This window comes from Corylus avellana, chromosome 4, assembly GCF_965113065.1.
Source record: "Corylus avellana chromosome 4, dhCorAvel1.hap1.2, whole genome shotgun sequence".
In the NCBI taxonomy this organism is placed as follows: Eukaryota; Viridiplantae; Streptophyta; class Magnoliopsida; order Fagales; family Betulaceae; genus Corylus; species Corylus avellana.
Genome location: NC_142493.1, coordinates 33797894 through 33819966, shown reverse-complemented (window position 1 = coordinate 33819966; position 22073 = coordinate 33797894). Strand labels below are relative to the sequence as shown.

At 37.5% G+C, this 22073-nt stretch overlaps 1 protein-coding gene and 2 pseudogenes across 1 annotated transcript; all 3 read right to left on the bottom strand.

Annotated features, from left to right (window-relative positions):
* Positions 1-5944: 5944 nt before the first annotated feature.
* Positions 5945-7512, bottom strand: LOC132180094 (F-box/kelch-repeat protein At1g23390 pseudogene; annotated as a pseudogene).
* Positions 7513-13899: 6387 nt separating this feature from the next.
* LOC132178455 (F-box/kelch-repeat protein At1g23390 pseudogene) lies at positions 13900-15012 on the bottom strand (annotated as a pseudogene).
* Positions 15013-16876: 1864 nt separating this feature from the next.
* On the bottom strand, positions 16877-18276 carry LOC132179181 (F-box/kelch-repeat protein At1g23390-like). The gene has a single exon (XM_059591843.2). It carries the CDS (start codon positions 18221-18223, stop codon positions 17090-17092), a length of 1134 nt encoding a protein of 377 aa, XP_059447826.2. The 5' UTR covers positions 18224-18276; the 3' UTR covers positions 16877-17089.
* Positions 18277-22073: the final 3797 nt, after the last annotated feature.

Below are 22073 nucleotides of genomic sequence, written 5' to 3'. Positions count from 1 at the left end.
TAAAATAACCAAAAGATGAATTTTTTAATGAAGTCAAGCATTTCTCTTTTTCCTCTACCAAAAATATGATGTGGCATCTTGCCATGTGGACTTTTATGGACAAAATATGAAGTTTTTATTAGATTCTCACATTTCTAAAAAAAAAAAAAACGCAAAATGGATATTTGATTGGATTAGCAAAAAAAAAAAAAAAAAAAGCTACATATAGCAGCACTATTCAATATAGTCATTTTATTTTTTATTATTTTTCTCACCCGTTTTCTTTTTTTCCAACAAATTTTCTCACTTTTCAAGAGATCACTATAAAAATATTATTTCATAATTTTTAATAAAAAAAATATTGTATTAATGTGATTGACATTACTATGAGAATATGGTTTTCATATTTAACATTGACAAATACGACATTTGAAAAATAAAACCGTTGAAAAATATTATAGTTACAAAAAATGATTATTTGAAAAATAATAATCGTTGAAAAATTATTGTGTTAAACAAATTACCATTGAGAAAATAAATAGTGAAATACGAATTTTAGGAAATAAATAAATATACAATCAATAAAGAGTAAAAAAATAATATTTAAATTATATAAATAAAAATATAGCTAATTAGACGTAGGAGACCTTTAAAAATTTATTAGCTAAACTAGATAAAATGAGTTTTACTGAGTTATTTTGCATAAAAAATTGGCTCTTCCATTAAGAATGCTCTAAGTGACTCATTGACTCGTTAGATTTAGGGGAGCTATCCTAGAGGAGGTTGGGTGGAGGCGCCCCAAAATGGGTGGCTTCCCAACTAGCAGCCACTTTATATATATATATATATATATATATATATATATTATTAAAGGGTGATACATGTTGCCATTTATTGGGGTTGACATGGCACCTAACGGAATTCGACTCAAATGATTATTATTATTTTTTTGCATATCCCAATGACATTTGAGTTCATTTGGATAAGACAGGAAGCGATTTGTAATTTGGGCCAACTATAATAACTAATTTTACATTTATCAATACTTTTGAAGATTAAAATTGTTATTAAATATGTGCCACTTTCTTATTGGATGTCGTAGAATATTGATTTTACCACACATCTTGATTGAATGTATTCTCATATATATATATATATATATATATATATATAAGAGGCTTACGAGCCTAATTCATCTCATAAAATCAGTTCTATAGTAGAGATACAGGTTAAAAGATGACACGTCTCAAAAAAAAAATTCAAAATATTTTTTGAAATATGTACGTGCTTATTGCCTTGAATGCCTTATGCTTTTCTAATTGTTGGATAAAAAATTGAAAGAGAAATGCTAACGCCATGGGCCCATGGTGATTGTTGGATTAATTGGTTGATCCACATATTAACGCCCGACAGTTTGGGGTGGGTGGTCCGTGTAACCCCAAATCCTCTTGAGGATAGTAAGAGGAGCAGTTCGCCCAACTCTAGGAATATTTTAGGCCATTGGGTTTTTTTTTTTTTTTTTTTTTTTAACTTATATATATACTTTTTGTTAGATTTAACCAAATTTCATACAACTTAATAAAGATGATTGCAACATTCCCTCCCCATACACTCCAACATCCCGGCATTTGGGGGCTCCGATCACTAAATAACGCATTGGGGCCTTCTTTTCTTCCTTTCATCTATAGTGGCTGTCTTGGGGACCAGAAAGCAACATGTGATTTCATCTATATATATATATATATATATAAATAATATTATATATTACATGCTATACATACTCTCATTTTCTTACACTAATTTTTTTTACATCTATAAGTGCATTTTAAAATTACAATTCGATTAAAATATAATAAAAATTAATCTAAATTTTAATGAAAATTTTACAAGCCACCACCTATATATAACATTGCTCAAAAAGAGTAATGGGACGAAAGTATAGGATATAGCATTTCTTAAAAAAAATAATGTTATAACATATATTTTTATCACTCAATTGTCATTATCATAAATAGTGCCATGGTTATTTCAATCCTTAAGATTGTCCATAATGAAATTATTGTAAAATAAAATATAATATCAAGCATTACTCTTTTTTTTAAAAAAAAGAAAAGAAAAAGAAAAAGAAATGAATGGTCCTTTACTTTAAGAAATTAATTTTTAAAGGATGGTCATTGGTCAATATATGATAGGTGGGAGAGGAAAATGAGTGAAGACCATTGACTCCTGTCGCTTGTTTGGTTGAGAAAAATAAAAGAGGAGAGAAGAGATGTCCTTTCCGCCTCACTATTACCAATTATCACATGGAGCCATATCGAAATGAGAAATGATACGGTTTTTTTTTTTGTTCGTGTTTTTTTTTTTTTTGGTGTGTTTTTTTTTTTTTTATTATTATTATACGTGAATTTTAGAACAGTTTTCGATATGGTTTGGACTTCTAGATCTGCAATTTGTCGTCGTGCACTCTAAATAGCTGCAAAACTCTGCAATTGTCAAAAAAACTCTAATGCCTAATTCAGTTTATGATAGAAAAATTATGTTTCAACGCACAAAATTGTGTTTTGGCACACAATAATTCAATAGCCTTATCCTGTATTCTCTAATAGAGGGATGATAGGGGCCCAACTTTTTTGCCAAACAAAAGTTCAACTTTTATTTTTTGTTTTTTGTTTTTTTTTTTTTTAAAAAAAAACAAAATAAAAAATGGAAAAAAATGTCTGAAGCAACCCTATCTATTTTTTGTCTTTCTTTTATTTGGTATTTTTAAAAAAATAAAAAATGGTATTTTTTTCATAATAATGTCATTTTTTTTAAAGAAAATGTCATTATTATGAAGAAAAATACCATTTTTTATTTTAAAAAATACTAAATAAAAGAAATGTAAAAAATAGATAGAGTTGCTTCAAACATTTTTTCCATTTTTTTTTTTTTTTAAAAAAAAGGCAAATGTTAGACTTTTGTTGTGCAAAAAAGTTGGACCTTTAGCATTTGCCTCTTTAATATAGAACCTTAAGAGAGTACGAGAAGATAGTAGATCATTTAAGATGTTTTTGTAATGTAATGGCTTATTTATAGGTTGATGAGTTGAAGTAGACTTAAACTAGTTATCTGGAAGAGTTGAGATAAACTTAAATAACTCTCCTGTAGAGTTGAGATAAACTTGATTAGCTCTCTTGAAGGGTTGAGATAGACTTGAATTAGTTCTCTTTATTTTAATTGGTAAGCTTTTACTCCAATTGAGACTTGTGGTAGGACTCTGTTACCCAGATTATTCCAATAGACCTCTACTTGAATGTCCTACTATTTATTCTACTTTTTAAGAAGTAATATTCACATAACATTTCTCAATTGAAATAGGTTGTGGGTAGCTAGATTTTTTCAAGTTGGATGTGAATTATGAATATAAATTTACGATTTTGCCTTGTTCCCTTTTTGTTCTTGTAATCCCTCTCCTATCGAAGTGACTGATAGACGGACCCCATCTTCTGGTCAGAGAGAAAAAAAACAGAAGGCATGTCGTCACTTTTGTTGATTTTTTTTCCCCTCGTAACTCATATTTTTACTCATTCCTTTTACTTTTGTTTTTGAAAAAAAAAAAAAAATCTTGGGAGGAAAACCCAACTCCTCATAATTTGATTTTTAATAAAATGTTTAATATATATATATATATTCTCAAACCACACTTGATGGGCTTTGTACTTGCGGAGTTGGATGAGCACATGCGAGTGCTGCGATTCAAACAGGAGGTAATGCGAGAGTCTGACACCATCGTCGTCTTCCCTCAAAGCAAATTTGATTGTTGGGTCACCGGAAGATCTTTGACGTGTATGCTTTTATCAAACAAAAAACATAAAGCAATCAAACAGAGAGTCCCCGTGAGGGGCCCAAATCAACAACCACCAAAACTCTAGGAGACTAGAAAAACATTGACGTTGATGAAGATATATATATATATACACACACATATACTCTTGCTGATGTCCCCCACCATTGTTGATTGATCCGGAAAATATAGTCCAACATAGATGCTGCTCTGCATGATTCGGCGATAGCTTTTGAAAACTTTTCCTCCCAAAAAGCTATTGAAATGACGATAAAGCAGACTTTGAATCATGAAAATTGAAAAAGAACTCCCACAAAGAAAAGTAGAAAGTGGTTATTGGTAAACCTAACTAGGCCCAACACAGCAATACTAGGCAATATATATATATATATATATATATATATATATATATATATATATAATTTGAAAGATTAGGGAGATATATACAAATTTAATTTCTTATAACAAAAAAAAAAAATTACATCACATAAATAAGACGGATGTAAATTCTCGAGTCCAGCCAAAAAAACACGGAAAAGAGGACGAGTAACGGCCAATGGATGCCCGTGAATATATATATTTGAATTCTATTTTAATCTTTTAATAATACTCTCTGTAATTCTACACACGGGACTACGGTAGTCGGTAGGCATATGAGAGAGATAGAGAGAGAGAGAGAGAGAGAGAGAGAGTTGAGATGATTTCGAGGGGCCCATGAGTGAGCAAGTTGGGTAGTTTGTTGGGGGTAGTGGGGTCCATTTGGCAGTGATGGATCCATCCTATTCCTGGTGAAGTGTAAACCAACTGTCTATACCTACTCGGGTTATCTTCTTCTTCTTTTTTCTGTTCGGTTGGTGGTTTGGTCACATGGGTTAATATTGTATTAGCGGAAGAAAATGTTTGGTTTTTTTTTAGATGAATAAATTTGTTATTGAATATGTGAAATCACTCGTTAATTTCGTAAATTCAATAATGAATTTGCAGAAAAAATGAACAGAAAATAAACGTAACACTTCTCTTTGTCAAAATATCAAGCTAGAGAAAGTAGGAAAGAAATTAAGAAAATGGAAAGCAAAACGAATTTAGGGATTACAAATGATTGGGCCTCACAACCTAAATACCTAGCCCATTGCCAATGGACTCGAGCACATCCACCAAACATTGCACTTGAACCCGTCCCTTAAGACGTCAACATTGGTGGTTGCGATCCCAACAGGAAGTGATGGTTTGTAGGGGTCATGGGACATGCAATATGGTCAACTGCTATGACAAACTGAGGATAAGAGGTAGGAGACAACAAAGAAAAAGGGACTCTCATCTTCTTCTCTACTCTACTCTACTATATTTATTCCTTAATATTATCACCCTTTATAATACCGACTTAAGTATTAGAGCTATCATCCGTCAACCAACAATGACAAGCTCATATACTTTTCTAACACAAATAAAAATCAATTAAATTGTAAATTTACTAACTTACATTGCCGGCACACAAGGCACAAAGTTTTAAAAAATAAACCACAAAATTTCAAAGGTAAATAGAATTATTTATATTTACATATAAATATAATTATCTTAGTTGGTAAAAAACTTATAATAAAAATGACAGCACCTTTAACATCATCAATGTAAAAAAGCTTGGAAGAAAACCACCATCCTTAAAACCATGTAATAATTTTCTCACGTAGGAGTAGGAGGAACGGCCGGGGACCATCTTACTTCAACATGACATCACACTGTTGGCAAGCCGAAGACTCTCGAAGCCTGAAGGTTTCTACCATGGAAAAGGTTTCAGACCAAAATCACAATGTCAGTCGTGGCCCACGAAGCGCACTCAAACTGTTCTTTTTCTTCTTGTAGATAAGCAATAATAGCTGACCACCTTAAAAGCGAAAACAAAAAAGAATTCAAAGCAAAAGCAAATATGAAATACCTGCCGCTGGCCAGATATCATTTTCTTAATGAGCTCACAACTGAGGTTTTGGGTTTTTGTTGTTGGAATAAACACAATGGTCCAGAGGAAAGGGAACCTAGGATTGGGCCTGACATCAAGTTGGCCCATAGACTCCAAACTGGACCTCGGCCCTTTGCCAAGCCTTCTTTTCAGAGGATAAAAATACACAATATATCTCTGCCGGTCTCTCACTCGTTAATAGCGAATATCAGATTCCCAGACCTGAATGCCTCGTGCAAATCTGCGAGTCCGACATTCGAACACGTGAACACAAAACTCTGCATTCCGCCCCCATCTTTCATGACCACATTCCGTACACTCCCCCACTTGCACACACCCTTGGATACCTCGCACAAAATCAACTCCCTAGGGTCCGACGGATTGTGCAAATACGCGATATCACCCATCCAAGTCATACCAATCGACGGCACGTAACGGCTCTCACCTTTCAGCTTTCCCACAAGCCCCTTTGGCATCTCCCCCATCTCCCTCAGCTCTGACATTTCACCCTTCACTTCCCACATTTTTACGCCGTTGACATTCTCAGCGTCTCCGATAAGACCCACCACAACCATGACGTTATTGACAAATCCAATTAGGGAGGAGAAAACCTTCTTACAGGGCTGCAGATCGTACGGTCCATGCCACGTCTTGGAGCTGGGATCGAAAGAGTACGTCACACCGGAACGCTTCTCCATCACGTACATCCTGTGCTCGTCCGCGGCTATCGACAGGCACGTGGAAGCGGCGGTATCCTCAAGGATCGCAGGCATCGAGTTGCATGTGTCCCACGTGCAGTTCTCAGGTCTTAGGTCTCCATTGGGATCGGCTCGTCCCCGAAGTCGCACTTGCCGCCCCCAAGCATGGCGCAATGACCGACCAAAGCGACGATCGGGTCGGACCGCCACACGATTGGAACGCCAATCCGGTGCCACTTCTCGCGGAGCGGGTCGATGGAGTAGGCGAACGTGTAGGGCGAGAGCATGTAGAGAAGGGTCGAGTGCGACGATCGGAGGGCAGAGATGTGTTCAATCGAGGGCTGTTGGATCTCTACCCACACGTGCGAGCGTGGGTCCGCGGTCGCCTCGTACGGGTGCAAGTTGCTCTACGTGTGGACAATGAGCCACGGCTTGATTTTGTTCGAGTGTCCAAGAGACGAAAGAGCAGAACGTTTCCAAGTGTTGGACACGCGAATTGCGGGCACGAGGTAAATGAGAGGCACGTGCGACAGAACTGCCTCTAGTATGTCTCCATGCATTGGAGCTTGTTAGGTCCCAAATAGATAATAGAAACACAACTAATATTTAATATAATATAAAAATAATATACGTTACAAATCTCCACTTATGGCTGGAGTTCTACCACAATATAAATACATAAACAAGATAATACGTTTTGATACCTCTAGTGGGTCCCAGTCAGAACAAGATAATACTCCACTTAGGGTGGGAGTTGAACCACAACAGAATTAGGACTCTACACAAATCATCATGCTCATAACATAATACAAAGACTCTTAAATACTCTATTACTAGCAGTTACCTATACCACTACCACTTCTCTCACACTATCTCACACCACAACACATAACTGTCCATACTAAATAACCTCATAGTAAATAAACTTCCCACTAACTCCTCTTATAAGATAAGCCTAAAACTAACCCCATTACCCATGCTACATTGCACATCGTGGCCCATGGCAAACACCACTACTGCCCATGATCTTCATGTTGGTTCTCCTTATCCATCTCCATGACCAAATAATGTGGGTTCAGTTGATGTGTATGATGAGTCCTACGTGGAATCCTATCATTCGTCCCCCCTTAAGAGAACCTTGTCCTCAAGGTGGAATGTGTGAAATTGACGTTGACGATTTGTATCTGCCCTCCAGTGAGATGTTGATAACATGAGAAATCCATCTTAAGGTGCTTCAATGGGGGTGTTGCCTGCTGTGACTTGTCTCCGGTGGGGGAGCCAAGAGATATTGTTGATCTTTTTTCCTTTGTGTTGTTGGTGCTCTTCTCGAAGAATTGGTTAACTCTAGCCAGTAAATTCTTGATCTTGTTCAAGGAATCTTCCATGCTTTGCATCTTCTCACATTCCATGCTCTGATACCAATTGTTAGGTCCTAAATTGATAATAGAAACACAACTAATATTTAATATAATATAAAAATAATATACGTTACAAATCTCCACTTATGGCTGGAGTTCTACTACAATACAAATACATAAACAAGATAATACGTTCTGATACCCCTAGTGGGTTCCAGTCAGAACAAGATAAACAAAATAATACTCCACTTAGGGTGGGAGTTGAACCACAACAGAATTAGGACTCTACACAAATCGTCATGCTCATAACATAATACAAAGACTCTTAAATATTCTATTACTAACAGTTACCTATACCACCACCACTTCTCTCACACTATCTCACACCACAACACATAACTGCCCATACTAAATAACCTCCTAGTAAATAAACTTCCCACTAACTCCTCTTATAAGATAAGACTAAAACTAACCCCATTACCCATGCCACGTTGCACATCATGGCCCATGGCAAACACTACTACTGCCCATGATCTTCATGTTGGTTCTCCTTATCCATCTCCATGACCAAATAATGTGGGTTCAGCTGATGTGTATGATGAGTCCTACGTGGAATCCTATCATTCGCCCCCCCTTAAGAGAACCTTGTCCTCAAGGTGGAATGTGTGAAATTGACATTGACGATTTGTAACTGTCCTCCAGAGAGATGTTGATAACATGGAAAAAAAAAAAAGAAAAAAAAGAAAAAAAAAAAAAAAAGATCAACAATATCTCTTGGCTCCCCCACCGAAGACAAGTCGTAGCAGGCAACACCCCCATTAAAGCACCTTAAGATGGATTTCCCATGTTATCAACATCTCACTGGAGGGCAGTTACAAATTGTCAACGTCAATTTCATACATTTCACCTTGAGGACAAGGTTCTCTTAAGGGGGGACGAATGATAGGATTTCACGTAGGACTCATCATACACATCAGCTGAACCCACATTATTTGGTCATGGAGATGGATAAGGAGAACCAACATGAAGATCATGGGCAGTAGTGGTGTTTGCCATGGGCCATGATGTGCAATGTGGCATGGGTAATGGAGTTAGCTTTAGCCTTATCTTATAAGAGGAGTTAGTGGAAAGTTTATTTACTAGGAGGTTATTTAGTATGGGCAGTTATGTGTTGTGGTGTGAGATAGTGTGAGAGAAGTGGTCGTAGTATAGGTAACTGCTAGTAATAGAGTATTTAAGAGTCTTTGTATTATGTTATGAGCATGATGATTTGTGTAGAGTCCTAATTTTGTTGTGGTTCAACTCTCACCCTAAGTGGAGTATTATCTTGTTTATTTTGTTTTGATTGAGACCCACTAGGGGTATTAGAACGTATTATCTATTATCTATTTGGTATCTGAGCATGGCTAATAATCGTGATAGAATTGAATCTTTGGAGACGGACATGTATGACGTTAAGGATGGCATTCGGCGATTGGAGGAGGGAGCAACTGGTTCCATCGATCGCATGCAAATAATTGAAGATGCATTAAAGGAAATCTCAACCCTTCTCGTGGTACCACATGGAACCGTGGGAAGTCAACCATTCAGCACATTTGAGCAGGGTGGTCCTTCAAGAGGTTTTCATCATACAGGGGAGACTGGGCGACAACGAGTGGTGCCACGTTATGCAAAAATGGATTTTCCACGTTTCCAAGGAGATGATCCTACGGAATGGTTAAATCGGGCGGTACAATTTTTTGACTATCATGGCACGCCTCCGGACCAAAAGGTGGTGTTGGCATCTTTCCATATTGAAGGTGAGGCGAATCAATGGTGACAGTGGCTGCAGAAGAGTCATCAAGATGAAGCTATATCGGTTACTTGGAAAATATTTGAACTGGAACTATGGGCTCGGTTTGGGCCAACTAACTATGATGATTTGTGTAGAGTCCTAATTCTGTTGTGGTTCAACTCTCACCCTAAGTGAATTATTATCTTGTTTATTTTGTTCTGTCTGGGACCCACTAGGGGTATCAGAACGTATTATCTTGTTTATGTATTTGTATTGTGGTAGAATTCCAGCCATAAGTGGAGATTTGTAACGTATATTATTTTTATATTATATTAAATATTAGTTGTGTTTCTATTTTCTATTTGGGATCTTTTTCTTCTTCCGCCATTATTGTTTGGAGCTAATTGAGTTAATGGCGTGGGAAAGAAAGCCTTGTTTGGATGTTGGATATATATATGGAAATGGAACAGTGGCTGAATGGGGAGTCGTAGCTCTCGTCCAATTATATTAGTTCAGAGTAATCATTGCAGATAAATATTCTTAAGAGAATCGTGGTGGCAACTCTTTCTTGGTAGTTGGTACTCAAATGTTTCTATATTTTAATTCTTTAGCTTTGTTTTGTACACCAACATACAGAGACAAAGGAAAAGTTGAATGCTTATTCCTTTTTTTTAATTAAAATGATTGTGAAAATAGGATTAAAGAGCATAATATTGGACAAAAGAAAGAATTTTAAAGACAATAAAAATACATGTACCATGCTTGTATTTATTGGGAGAATGCCCATAAGAAATAGTATTTCAATACTTGTTGGACCATGGCAACTCTATTCCAATATTCCTGGTGCATATATAGTTGACAGCACCCCTTCATCTTTGAAATGGACTCATTATGAATTAAACAAATGCAGTTGACAAACACGTTGCCGACGGAAAGGAGCCTATTTCGTCTTTTTGGGTGAGCACTTAATTTATTCGAAAATAAATAAATTTTTGAGATATGAGAAATTTTGGGTCATTGATTGTGGGCTTGGACGAAATTCTTAAATTGAGCTCACGATAAGATTCATTTTATAGGGGGCGACTCTCCAAGAATCTTAATAAAAATAGTTAATTTTAAGGGGTTGGTCTAGTAGTTGACGCTTGTAGTCTTAGGGTGTATCACCCGTTAAATTTTAAATTGGAGATTTATTAGGTGTAAACTCTCCATTGGGGTCACACCCTCGAGCGAAAAAAGTTAAGTTGTACCTTGATCCGTGTAGGGAAATTTTCAAGGGTGTGGTATACGAGTTCAAGGTTTATTTTGCAATAGTGCGTCCGAAGGGCTATGCCTTGTTGATGTTTTATATCATTAAAATATATATATATATATACTTCAAAAATTCATCTGAAAAAAAAAGTACACGTTTGATAAAAACAATTGAAAGCGCTCTTAAGAGTCCAAAAAGTATAAAAATAGCTAAAAAGCACTTTTAACAAAAGCATAAAAATAAAGTTTTTGCCAAAAAATACTTTTTGACTTAAAAATTCTATCTATCAAACACAATCTCAAACATGCTATAAATATTATTGGAGCTTCAAATGAAAATAAATCAAGCAGCCAATTCGTTTTTTATTTTTTTATTGGATATATTATGTACATAGCAGCCAATTTGGAATTTTTAATAAATCTCGAAAACTTTTCTCTCAAATGGTGTAACTGTCAGAACATTTTCAGCAAGACTGTTAAACTAACTTTTAAGTTAAATTTAACAATTTTAGTGTTCCAACAGACCTTTTAGAACAACAATTTTCTTAAAATTTGATATAGTGAACTTTCATATTTGAAAGTTCACTGTAGCACATTTAAAACATTTTGTATTCTTTTTTTCTCATATCTCTCATCTCTCCTCTCTCATCTCTCTCCCTCTCTCTCCTCTATCTATAAAAAGATAGATTAAAAAAAATAGGCTAAAGTCTACTTAAGCCTCTCAAATTACTACCCAATGATAATTTATCATTCAAACTATTAATTGCGACAATTTACCGCACAAACTATCAAAACAATGACAATGTATCCTGAATTTTAACAAAATGACGAAATTACCCTTACTCAAATAAAAATAAAAATACTATTTTTTTTTTTTTCAAATTTTGAAGGGTATGTTTGTTTTATTGAATATTTTATAGGGGTAATTTCATCATTTTATTAGCATTGGGGGTACATTGTTATTATTTTGGTAGTTTGGGGGGTACATTGTTGTGATTGATAGTTTGGGGAGTAAGTTGTTAATGGGGCGATAGTTTGAGGGAGTTAAATGGACTTTATCCAAAAAAAATATTTAAATAAAGTAAATTGTAAAATAGATAGTCTGTTGAAGTTCATTATGAAAAAGTAATAATTAAATTAAAAAAGTTGATTTCGAGTGGCTAAAATAACCATCAACTGCTAAAGATGCTCTCAGATCGTTATTCAAACAACGAAATCATTCATTTTCATGTCGCCCAACCACCCACTAATGACTTTGAGTACACGCAATGTTTTTTTTTTCTTTTAACTTTTTTTTTTAACATGTCCATACAAAGGAATGGAGAAGGGAGATTCAAACTAGTAACCTCCGCTTCATGAAGCGTAGTTCACAGCCGATTGAGCTACCCATTGGGAACTCTTTTTTTTTTTTTTTTTTTCCTTATAATAAATAGCATTAAAAATATTAATTCAATTCAATTAATTTCTATTAATGTGTTTGTTAGCGTGTGTTTGTTAACCTCCTTACATTTTGATAAAGTTTGGCGCATGCAGCAGGCCGAACTAAGTACGAATAAAGAAACATGTTTTTTAATTTTTTTTCCTTTTTAGATAATGTAAAACATGGGGCATTTTTAGATATTTAAGTACCAAGAAAGAGTTGCCAACACGATTCTCTTATGAATATTTCTCTGCAATTATCGCTCCAAAAAGGAGCTATATTTATGAGAAGTGTTAGAGAACTAAATTAATAAATTCAGAAAAAATTTCAAATTGACGTAAAAATAGTTTTTAAATTAAAAAAAGGGTTAAATACTAAATTAGTCCCTAGGGTTTCACAACTTTATTTTTTCCCCCCTGGGTTTTCATTTTTATCACAGGAGGTCCCTGTGGTTTTGATAAGTGACCAAATTAGTCCATCCGTTAGTTGACCGTTAGTTGACCGTTAAACTGGACACGTGGACCAATCAGACGTCGACACGTGGCACATATATTAATTTTTTTTTTAATTTTTTTTAATTAAAAAAAATGTTTTTTTTTTAAAAAAAAATTAAAAAAAATATATTAAAAAAAAAAAAAAAAAAAAAAAAAGAAAAATCGGAAAAAACTGGGGGTGGCCGAGCCACCCCCTTGGCAATTTGGGGGTGGCTCGGCCACCCCCTTTGGCCATGGGGGTGGCCAGGCCACCCCCATCTGGCCGGATGGGGGTGGCCGAGCCACCCCCTTGGGCCCCAAGGGGGTGGCCGAAACCACCCCCTTGGGCCCCAAGGGGTGGCTCGGCCACCCCCATGGAGCCTTGGGGGTGGCCGAAACCACCACCAATGGTGGTTTCGGCCACCCCCAAGGCTCCATGGGGGTGGCCGAGCCACCCCCAGTGGGAACCGGGGGTGGTTTCGGCCACCCCCTTGGGGCCCAAGGGGGTGGCTCGGCCACCCCCTGGTGCCCAGGGGGTGGCTCGGCCACCCCCATCCGGCCAGATGGGGGTGGCCTGGCCACCCCCATGGCCAAAGGGGGTGGCCGAGCCACCCCCAAATTGCCAAGGGGGTGGCTCGGCCACCCCCAGTTTTTTCCGATTTTTCTTTTTTTTTTTTTTTTTTTTTTAATATATTTTTTTAATGTTTTTTTAAAAAAAAAACATTTTTTTTAATTAAAAAAAAATTAAAAAAAAAAATTAATATATGTGCCACGTGTCGACGTCTGATTGGTCCACATGTCCAGTTTAACGGTCAACTAACGGTCAACTAACGGATGGACTAATTTGGTCACTTATCAAAACCACAGGGACCTCCTATGATAAAAATGAAAACCCAGGGGGGAAAAAATAAAGTTGTGAAACCCTAGGGACTAATTTAGTATTTAACCCTTAAAAAAATACAATTATTTCTCCTGCCACGTCAATTTGAATTTTTTTTTTTTAATTCATTTGTTTGAGAGAACTTCTCTACATTTATTACTCTTTTTGTTTTTGAATTGGCATTTCTTTTATTAAATTAAAATCCAAATCAAAGCTAATAACAAGAAGCCCTAACTGCTGTCATCTGCCACGTATGCCTTTGCGAATCTCTGCCGGTCTCTTTGTTCCACGTTTACGCCACGTCCTTTATAGCGAACCTCATATAACCAGACCTCAATGCCTCGTGCAAATCTACGATTCCGACATTGGAACACGTGAACACAAAACTCTGCATTCCGCCGCCATCTTTCACGACCACATTCCGTACACTCCCCCACTTGCACACACCCTTGGATACCTCGCACAAAATCAACTCCACAGGGTCCGACGAATTGTGAAAATACGCGACATCACCCATCGAAGTCATACCAATCGACGACACACGTGGGCTCTCACCTTTCAGCTTTCCCACAAGCTCCTTTGGCATCTTCCCCATCTCCCTCAGCTCTGACATTTCACCCTTCACTTCCCACATTTTTACGCCGTTGACATTCTCAGCATCTCCGATAAGACCCACCACAACCATGCGGTCGTTAATGAAACCGATAAGGGAGGAGAAAGCCTTCTTATCGGGCTGCATATCGTACGGTCCGCGCCAGGTCTTGGAGCTAGGTTCGAAAAAGTACGTCACACCGGAACTTTTCTCCATCACATACATTCTACACTCGTCCACGGCTACCGAGAGACACGTGGAAGCGGCGGTATCGACAAGGATCGCGGGGATCGAGTTGCACACGTCCCACTTGCGGGTACTCAAGTCGTAGATCTCCATTGGTATCGGCTCGTCCCCGAAGTCGCACATGCCGCCAGCGACCACGGCGCGGTGGCCTACCAGCGCGACGACCGGGTCGGACCGCCACACGATCGGAGAGTCTGCCGTGTGCCACATAAGGTGAAATGGGTCGACGGAGAAGGTGAATCTGCATGGCGAGAGTATGTAGAGGAGGGTTGAGTGCGACGATCGGAGGGCCGGGACGTGCTCCATAGTGGGCTGCTGGATCTCCACCCACACGTGCGAGCGTGGGTCGTACGCATGAGTGGCCTCTTTGTACGGGTGCCGGCTGCTCTTCGTGTGGACAACGAGCCACGGTTTTATTTTGTTGAAGCGTTCAAGGGAGGAGAGAACAGCACGTTTCCAGGTTCCGGACACGCGAGATGCTGGCGCGAGGTCGATGAGAGGCACGTGCGACAGAATTGCCTCTAGTATGTCTGCATGCAGTGGAGCTTCTTTTTCTTCTTCCGCCATCGTTGATTCTCTTTTGTTTTCAAAGAATAACTTGTTTGCAGCTTATATACCATATATGGTGGGGGTGATATATATATATATATACATATATAAAAGACAGTGGCGGACTTGGGAAGTCGTGGCTCTCGTCCAATTAAATTGCGCTCCGTAAAAATATATTAGTTTTGAGTAATTATTGCAGAAAAATATGAGAAGGTGGATGGCTAAAAGAATAAAGCTAGCGTTCAGGGTGGATTCACAGTCACAGAGGAATCTTGAGTTCAACTCTTTGTTAATTGCTTATAAACAAAGTAAAATTATGATAGTTGAAAAAAAAGTTTCAGTGGCCCGATTCCAACTCAATCCTGTTCGTTGATGGATGCGATTGGAATGAATAGTAAAAGTCTTTAATTTCATGAAAATTAATTAGCAAGTGGGAAACGGGTTTTGATAATTGTGTTCAACCGCGTTAATCATATATATGAAAGGTGGGCGGCCGGGTTTCACGCCTAGTAATGAAGTCTCTTTCGAGTCATTTCCCACTCGTTTACTTAGAGCCACGTTTATTTAGGCCAACCACTCCAAACTCCGATCACCAAAACAAATTTCCCAAATGGTCAGTTTAAAGAAAAGTAAGAGCTAGTTGAACGGGCCTTTTCCTTTTCTGTTTAATTAATATATCATGTACATCACAATGCAGGACAAAATAAATAGCGGAATCGGATGAACAAGAATTGTTGGGAATAGGATCTTATTCATTTACGGCATCTAATAATATTATATCATATATATTTTTTAAATAATATGACATAGTCAGTAATGTTATAAAATATTGTTTGAACCGCAAAAAGGTTCTTGATTGATCTTGTTTCGAATTTTTTACTAATTGCTTGGGGTTAGGAGAAAATACTTAGATTGAGACAAGTCGCCAATGAGAAGATTAATTTTATTTTCAAAAGTTAATTCTTAAGTCATGTGTTACGGTCCCATTGAAATCGACTATTTTGAGATGAGGCCGCTGTCCACTATGGCTGGTGACGTGCCTGCCCAATGTGCCCATGAGAATTAAGAAACCCAGAGTCACGTTCATGGGCTTTGACCACAGTTGGGCCTGTGAGATAGTCCTTGTTAAGCCGCGAGCCCTTATAGGCCAGAATAGCCTGACCCATTAATTTTACCGGGTTTTGGATATTCAACCCTACACTTATTTCTGTAGTGTACAGTGCACCCATAAAAAATGGTCCATGTCTTCCACATTCACTGCCAGTTGGCCCCGAATCAAGTTATCAACTACCTGTCTGCCTCCTGGCCCAAGAATCGAGTTGAAGAGTTAATCAAAAGGGGCCACAGGGCAATGTTGATATATATATATATAATTTTTTTTTATTTAAATAATAGTAAAATGTGATATAAAAAGTGTAAATGTTTTAATGTTAATTTGTTATTATTATTTTTTAAATGAAGTAAATAGTATTTAATAGAATAGTTCTAAAGCCTGACCTCTTCTTTGTATCATTGATGGTGCCATGGCCCATGGCCGCTCTAGTATATATGCTCATAACTCAAATTTATATATATATGCCCATGCAACATTGTCTTTGTCAAATTTATAGCACTCGTTAACTCAATAATTTTGGTGCAGCATGTACGAATAAAGAAAATGTGTTTTTTTTTTCCTCCTAAAGGCGCAAAACATGAGACACCTTTTCAAGTCTTTCCTCTTCTGGATGACCTAATTCTTTCTTTGGTCCACTTGCAGAATCACATGAATGGCCAACTTGAATCATATCAGATACTTAAATCAAAGTTTAGAAAAAGAAAAAGATCATTAAATCATAGATTCATAGTCCACCATCCTACCAGCTTGAGAAAGGACGCTTTTTTTTTTTCTTCCACATTTTTATTTTTGCATAGATCGTAACTTTTACATAAATTAGATGACTGCTGGTGCCTACATCCAAGGGGGTCGTTGGTAACTTCGGCCCAAACTGGACCCAAAATAAATAAACAAATTCAAAGATTAAAAAAATAAAAAAATAAAAAAGGGGGAAAGCGGAAACTCCTCCGGTTGAGCAATCGTCCTGTGCCACGTATCCCATTACGAATCTATTACTCCATGTCTCCGACGCCCAGACCGGAGTGAGTCCTCCACATCGCCGAGTCCTACGTTCGAACACGTGAACACTAAATTCCGCATCCGAGTCGCATCGTTCACCACCGCATTACGTAAACTCCCCCACTTGCACACACCGTCCGCCACCTCGCACAAAATCAACTCCCCAGGATCCGAGGGATTGTGCAAATACGCGTAATCGCCCATCGAAGTCATAGCAATCGACGTCACACAAGGGCTCTCACCCTTCAGCTTTTCTACAAGATCCGTTGGCATCTCACCCATCTCCTTCAACTTCAACTCTGACATTTCACCCTCCACTTCCCACAATTTTACGCCTTTTACATTCTCGGCGTCTCCGATTAGACCCACCAGAACCATGCGGTCGCTGACGAACCCGATCAAGGAGGAGAAAACTTGCTTACCGGGCCGCAGATCGAACGGTCCTTGCCAGGTCTTGGTGCTGGGATTGAACACGCGCGTCACACCGTTACTTTTCTCCGTCAAGTACATTCTGTGCTCGTCCACGGCCACCGAGAGCCACGTCGAAGCCGCGGAGTCCTTCAGGGTCGCGGGCATCGATCCGCACGTGTCCCACGTGCGGGTCCTCAGGTCGTAGGTCTCCATCGCGAGTGGGTCTTCCCCGAAGTCGCACGTGCCGCCCGCCACCACGATGCGGTGGCCCACCAGCGCGACAATTGGGTCGGGTCGCCACACGAGCGAGGCGTCGGCCCGGTGCCACGTCAGGTTTAGCGGGTCGACGGAGAAGGAAATCTTGAACGGTGACAACATGTAGAGGAGGGTGGAGTGCGACGATCGGAGGGCAGAGACGTAATTGATCGACGGCTGCTGGATCTCCACCCACACGCTCGAGCGTGGGTCGTACGCATGCATGGTCGTGGCGTATGGGGATCGAGTGCTCTGAGTGTGGACAACGAGCCACGGCTTTGTTGGGTTCAAGTGTCGGAGAGACGAGGTAACGGCGCGTTCCCATGTCTTGGAAACGTGACATGAAGGCGCGAGGTCGATGAGAGGCACGTGCGACAGTATGGTCTCTAAGATGTCTCCATGGATTGGAGCTTCTTCTTCTTCTTGTTTCACCTTTCTCTCTTTGGCCATTGAGAAGATAAGCTGGTTGAGTGGTTACTTTAGCTTCTTGTTGATGGGAGGTTGTGGTGTTGGTGTGAGAAGGAAATGACGGTCAGGGTGCTCCTTTTATAGAGCGAGAGGGGGCCGAACCACCCCAGCCCCTTGGGGTTTCCATGCCCTTCATAAAAATTAGAGAATTTATGAAATAAAACTTTTCAAAATTAAATTTTTATCTTCAGTTTTTTTTTGTTTTTTAATCGGCGTGGTTGGGTAGGCTTGTTTGGAAAGATATATCAATATTAATTATCCAAACGCTAGTTGTTTATCTGGTCTAAGCTTACTAATTAAGTTAAGTCAAAGTTAAAAGAAATAAAAATGGGGCGTGCATTTGTAAGCGGCGTAAAATAAGAAATATAATTGTATATGGCAAGCCATAGTGGACCGGACCGGACCGGCAGCCAATCGAGGGGTGGGGTGCTGACTTTTGGGTCAGAGCTGTGGACAAAAGTGAGGGAGAACAAGTGTTTCAATTCTACGTTGATTAGCGACATAATATAATGCATCAAAAGAGGGCCCGGGCCGTTGTCGTGAAGTCTTTTTCTTTATTCCCAGTGGAAAAGGTTGTTCGACCAAATCCCTTCCTTTGCCCAAATTTATGACAGCCAATTTGGACATCGCAATCTGAATAAGAAAGAGATATTAAAAATAAATAAATTATATTTAAATAAAATATAGTAAAATTTAGAGAGTTTATTATTTAATACTTTTGCATAGTTTGTTAAATTATAAGAAATAAATCTTTTAGCTAAAAAATATAAAATTGATTGAGAATGCTCTGATCCAGTTTGGTCTTTTTGCAGGTGGGGGACTGCATGGGTACGTGGCGAATTTCGAAGAAATTTAGTACCAGAACTTTTGCTGTCTCATTCTACCCTACCACGTTTTTCAAACGTTATCCACTCCACTTCAATATATTTTTGTTATTTACTTTATTTGAATTTAATAAAATAAAATAAAAAATTAGGTTTATATTATGTTTCAAATAATGACCAATATTTTCTTAATATTTTTTAAAATTTTATTAACTTGTGCACTTGAGGCACTCAGTAACAAATAACTCCATAATAAAAACGTGCGCCAAAAAAAAAGGAAAAATTATCAATCTTTTCAAGCTTATCAAACTTTGAGGTTTCTGTGGCCGCACAATGAAAACTTCGACCGACGTTTTAGTGTCTCGAAAATATCTCTATGTTTGTTGTTTATTCCACATGGTGGGCTACACATTAGAGGACCAGGACCAGGATGAACGAGGCCAAGCATCTTCTCAATGGCTCATAAAGAAAAGAAAAAAATACTAATAAAAAATCACAGGGCTGGTTGGTCACTTGGTCCTATTTATTTTATGTTATAGTGACAGCAAAAGTTGGTTGGTGGTGTGAGTTGGGAGGCTTTGGATTCCATGGCCACAACTGTCATTTCCCAAGTCAAACTTATGAACCTATCCATCAGGACCATCACCGCCATTAACCAAAAATTTAGTCAATAAATACTTAAAAAATAAAAAATAAAAAATCATTATACTTTCACCTCACGTGGGACGGTAAGGTGCTATCCCATCTCTCTCTTTTTTTTTTTCTTTTTTTTTTGTGGTCTTTGCTTGCCTTTGAAAAAAATTAACCAATATTAATTTCTTGATAATTTGGTCACTTAGAGCTTTGAAAGGCAACAATATTATTTGATCAACACCCAACCTGCCATAAATGATAAGTCCACCTCTTCAAATCACCAACCAATCGATGAACAACTCCTAAAGCCCCTCAACACCAAATGTGGATTATTTGATGTCACTTAAATCATTCATTGCACTACAGTAGTATGACTAAATTACCAACCGAGACTACCAACACTTTACCAACCAATGAAAACCCTCCTGCATCTAAAAAAAATTCTCTAAATACCACCGACCAACTTGCGGGACATGGCCCCCGGATGGCGGCGGACTTGAGATCTTCATCCTTGCAACCCAACTGTGGAGAGATTCTCTCGTCAATATGAGTTGCGAGGGAGATCATAATTTGTTTATTTTATTTTTATTTTTTTATGAGAAAGATATTGGATATTCACTCGACTAATTAAAATAATGAATGCGATTATAAGAACCCATGATATAGGCCAGAATGTTAAAACTCAATTTATGGGCTTACAAAAGTTAATGTGCCAGCGAAACAACCATTATTCAAAAGATATTAATAGTGTGACATAAAAGATAACTATCATCGGTCCTATCCTAAACGGGCTAGTTAGCCTTAATTCAGGGGCCACATACATTAATATATTATCCAAAATTGATGTGTTTGGTTAACAACTTGATCCATTTGGCGTAGAGTTTAAAGGGGGACCACTCGATCTAGTCATGCAACATTCATGTTACAGATAATTAGAACGAAAAAAAAAAATCATGTTACAGATGGGGTTGCCAATACAAACTCTTTATAAAATTGTTTGCGTAATTAAATAGCTTAATCAATAATATAGATATTAAAGAAAAAGGAAAGGACCTCCTGTTCAGAAAATGCGGCACAAATGAAAATGACGGCGAAACATGTTATACGCCATATGGATGGAGTTAGGCCTATTAGGTGTCCCTTTTCACTTTCATTCCTCATGAATATTCATTATATTCTCAACGAACAATGTGGACAAGATTCAATTCAAGTATTCAACATCAAATGAATAGCAATCCAACTACTCACCAAAAAAAAAAACAAAAAAAGCAATCCACCTCATTCCAATTTTGAATATCCAATGTATATAAAATATCTCTACTTTTTGAAATCCAAGATTAAAATGATATTATTATGAAGAAAAATACCATTTTTCGTTTTTTAAAAAATACCAAAAAAAAAAAAAAGACAAAATAAATAGGGTTGCTTCAAACATTTTTTCTATTTTATTTATTTATTTATTTTTTAAATAAAAAAAGGTAAAAGTTGGACTTATGTTGGGCAAAAAAATTGAGTTTGTATCATTCTTCTTAAAATTGTCTTGTGAAAATAGCCATTTTCAAAATGTAATTTTTAAAATTACAATTAAGTGTTTGGTATTCGAGATTTGACTTTTAAAAGTGTAGTTTAGCTTTAAAAATTACGTGTTTTTAAAAACGCACTATATTGTTTGCAATTTAAAACCACATACTTTTTTACGTTTTTAAACCTTCATTTTTAAAAACATAGAGTGGGTTTTTAAAAACATAAGGTGAAAAATAGGAAAGGATATTCGAACTAGTGACTTCTACTTCATGAAGTGTGGTCCTCAACCAATTGATCTACTCTTTAGAGACTAAAAACATACTCTTCTCAAATGAGACACTTTTCACAAAGTTAATTAAAATCGCATGTTTTAACCTACAAAATTATAAGGCCAAACAGTCTCATAATCACATTTCAAATCCTTCTGCAAGCAAATACGACCTTATTGATAGACCCAATGCTATAAACGTGGCTGCATCCTGCATGTCTTTAATCTAAACCCAAAGCCCAATGGATTGGGTCCTTAAACCCATTACGGTGGTCAAAAGCTTTGCAAGTACATGTATAATCTACTCTCCTACAAAGTGGACATGGGCTGCCATATTAGGGCTTAGGCTAATAGAATAACCCTGCAGGGATGGGCTGGGCTCAACTTTTTTTTGTTTGTTATTTTTTGGACTGTGGTCGATATTTCCTTAATTTTCTTTTCATATTAATTTATCCACAGATAATATATATATATATATATATATATATATATATATATATATGGCAAATAGTTATAGTTCATACTATTTAGTTAGAATTTGGTGGTATCATTCCCAAGATACATATAACTCGAGAGACAAAAA

Coding starts and splice junctions, on each gene's coding strand:
- LOC132179181 (XM_059591843.2), bottom strand. CDS start 18,223: ATGGCCAAAGAGAGAAAGGTGAAACAAGAAGAAGAAGAAGCTCCAATC.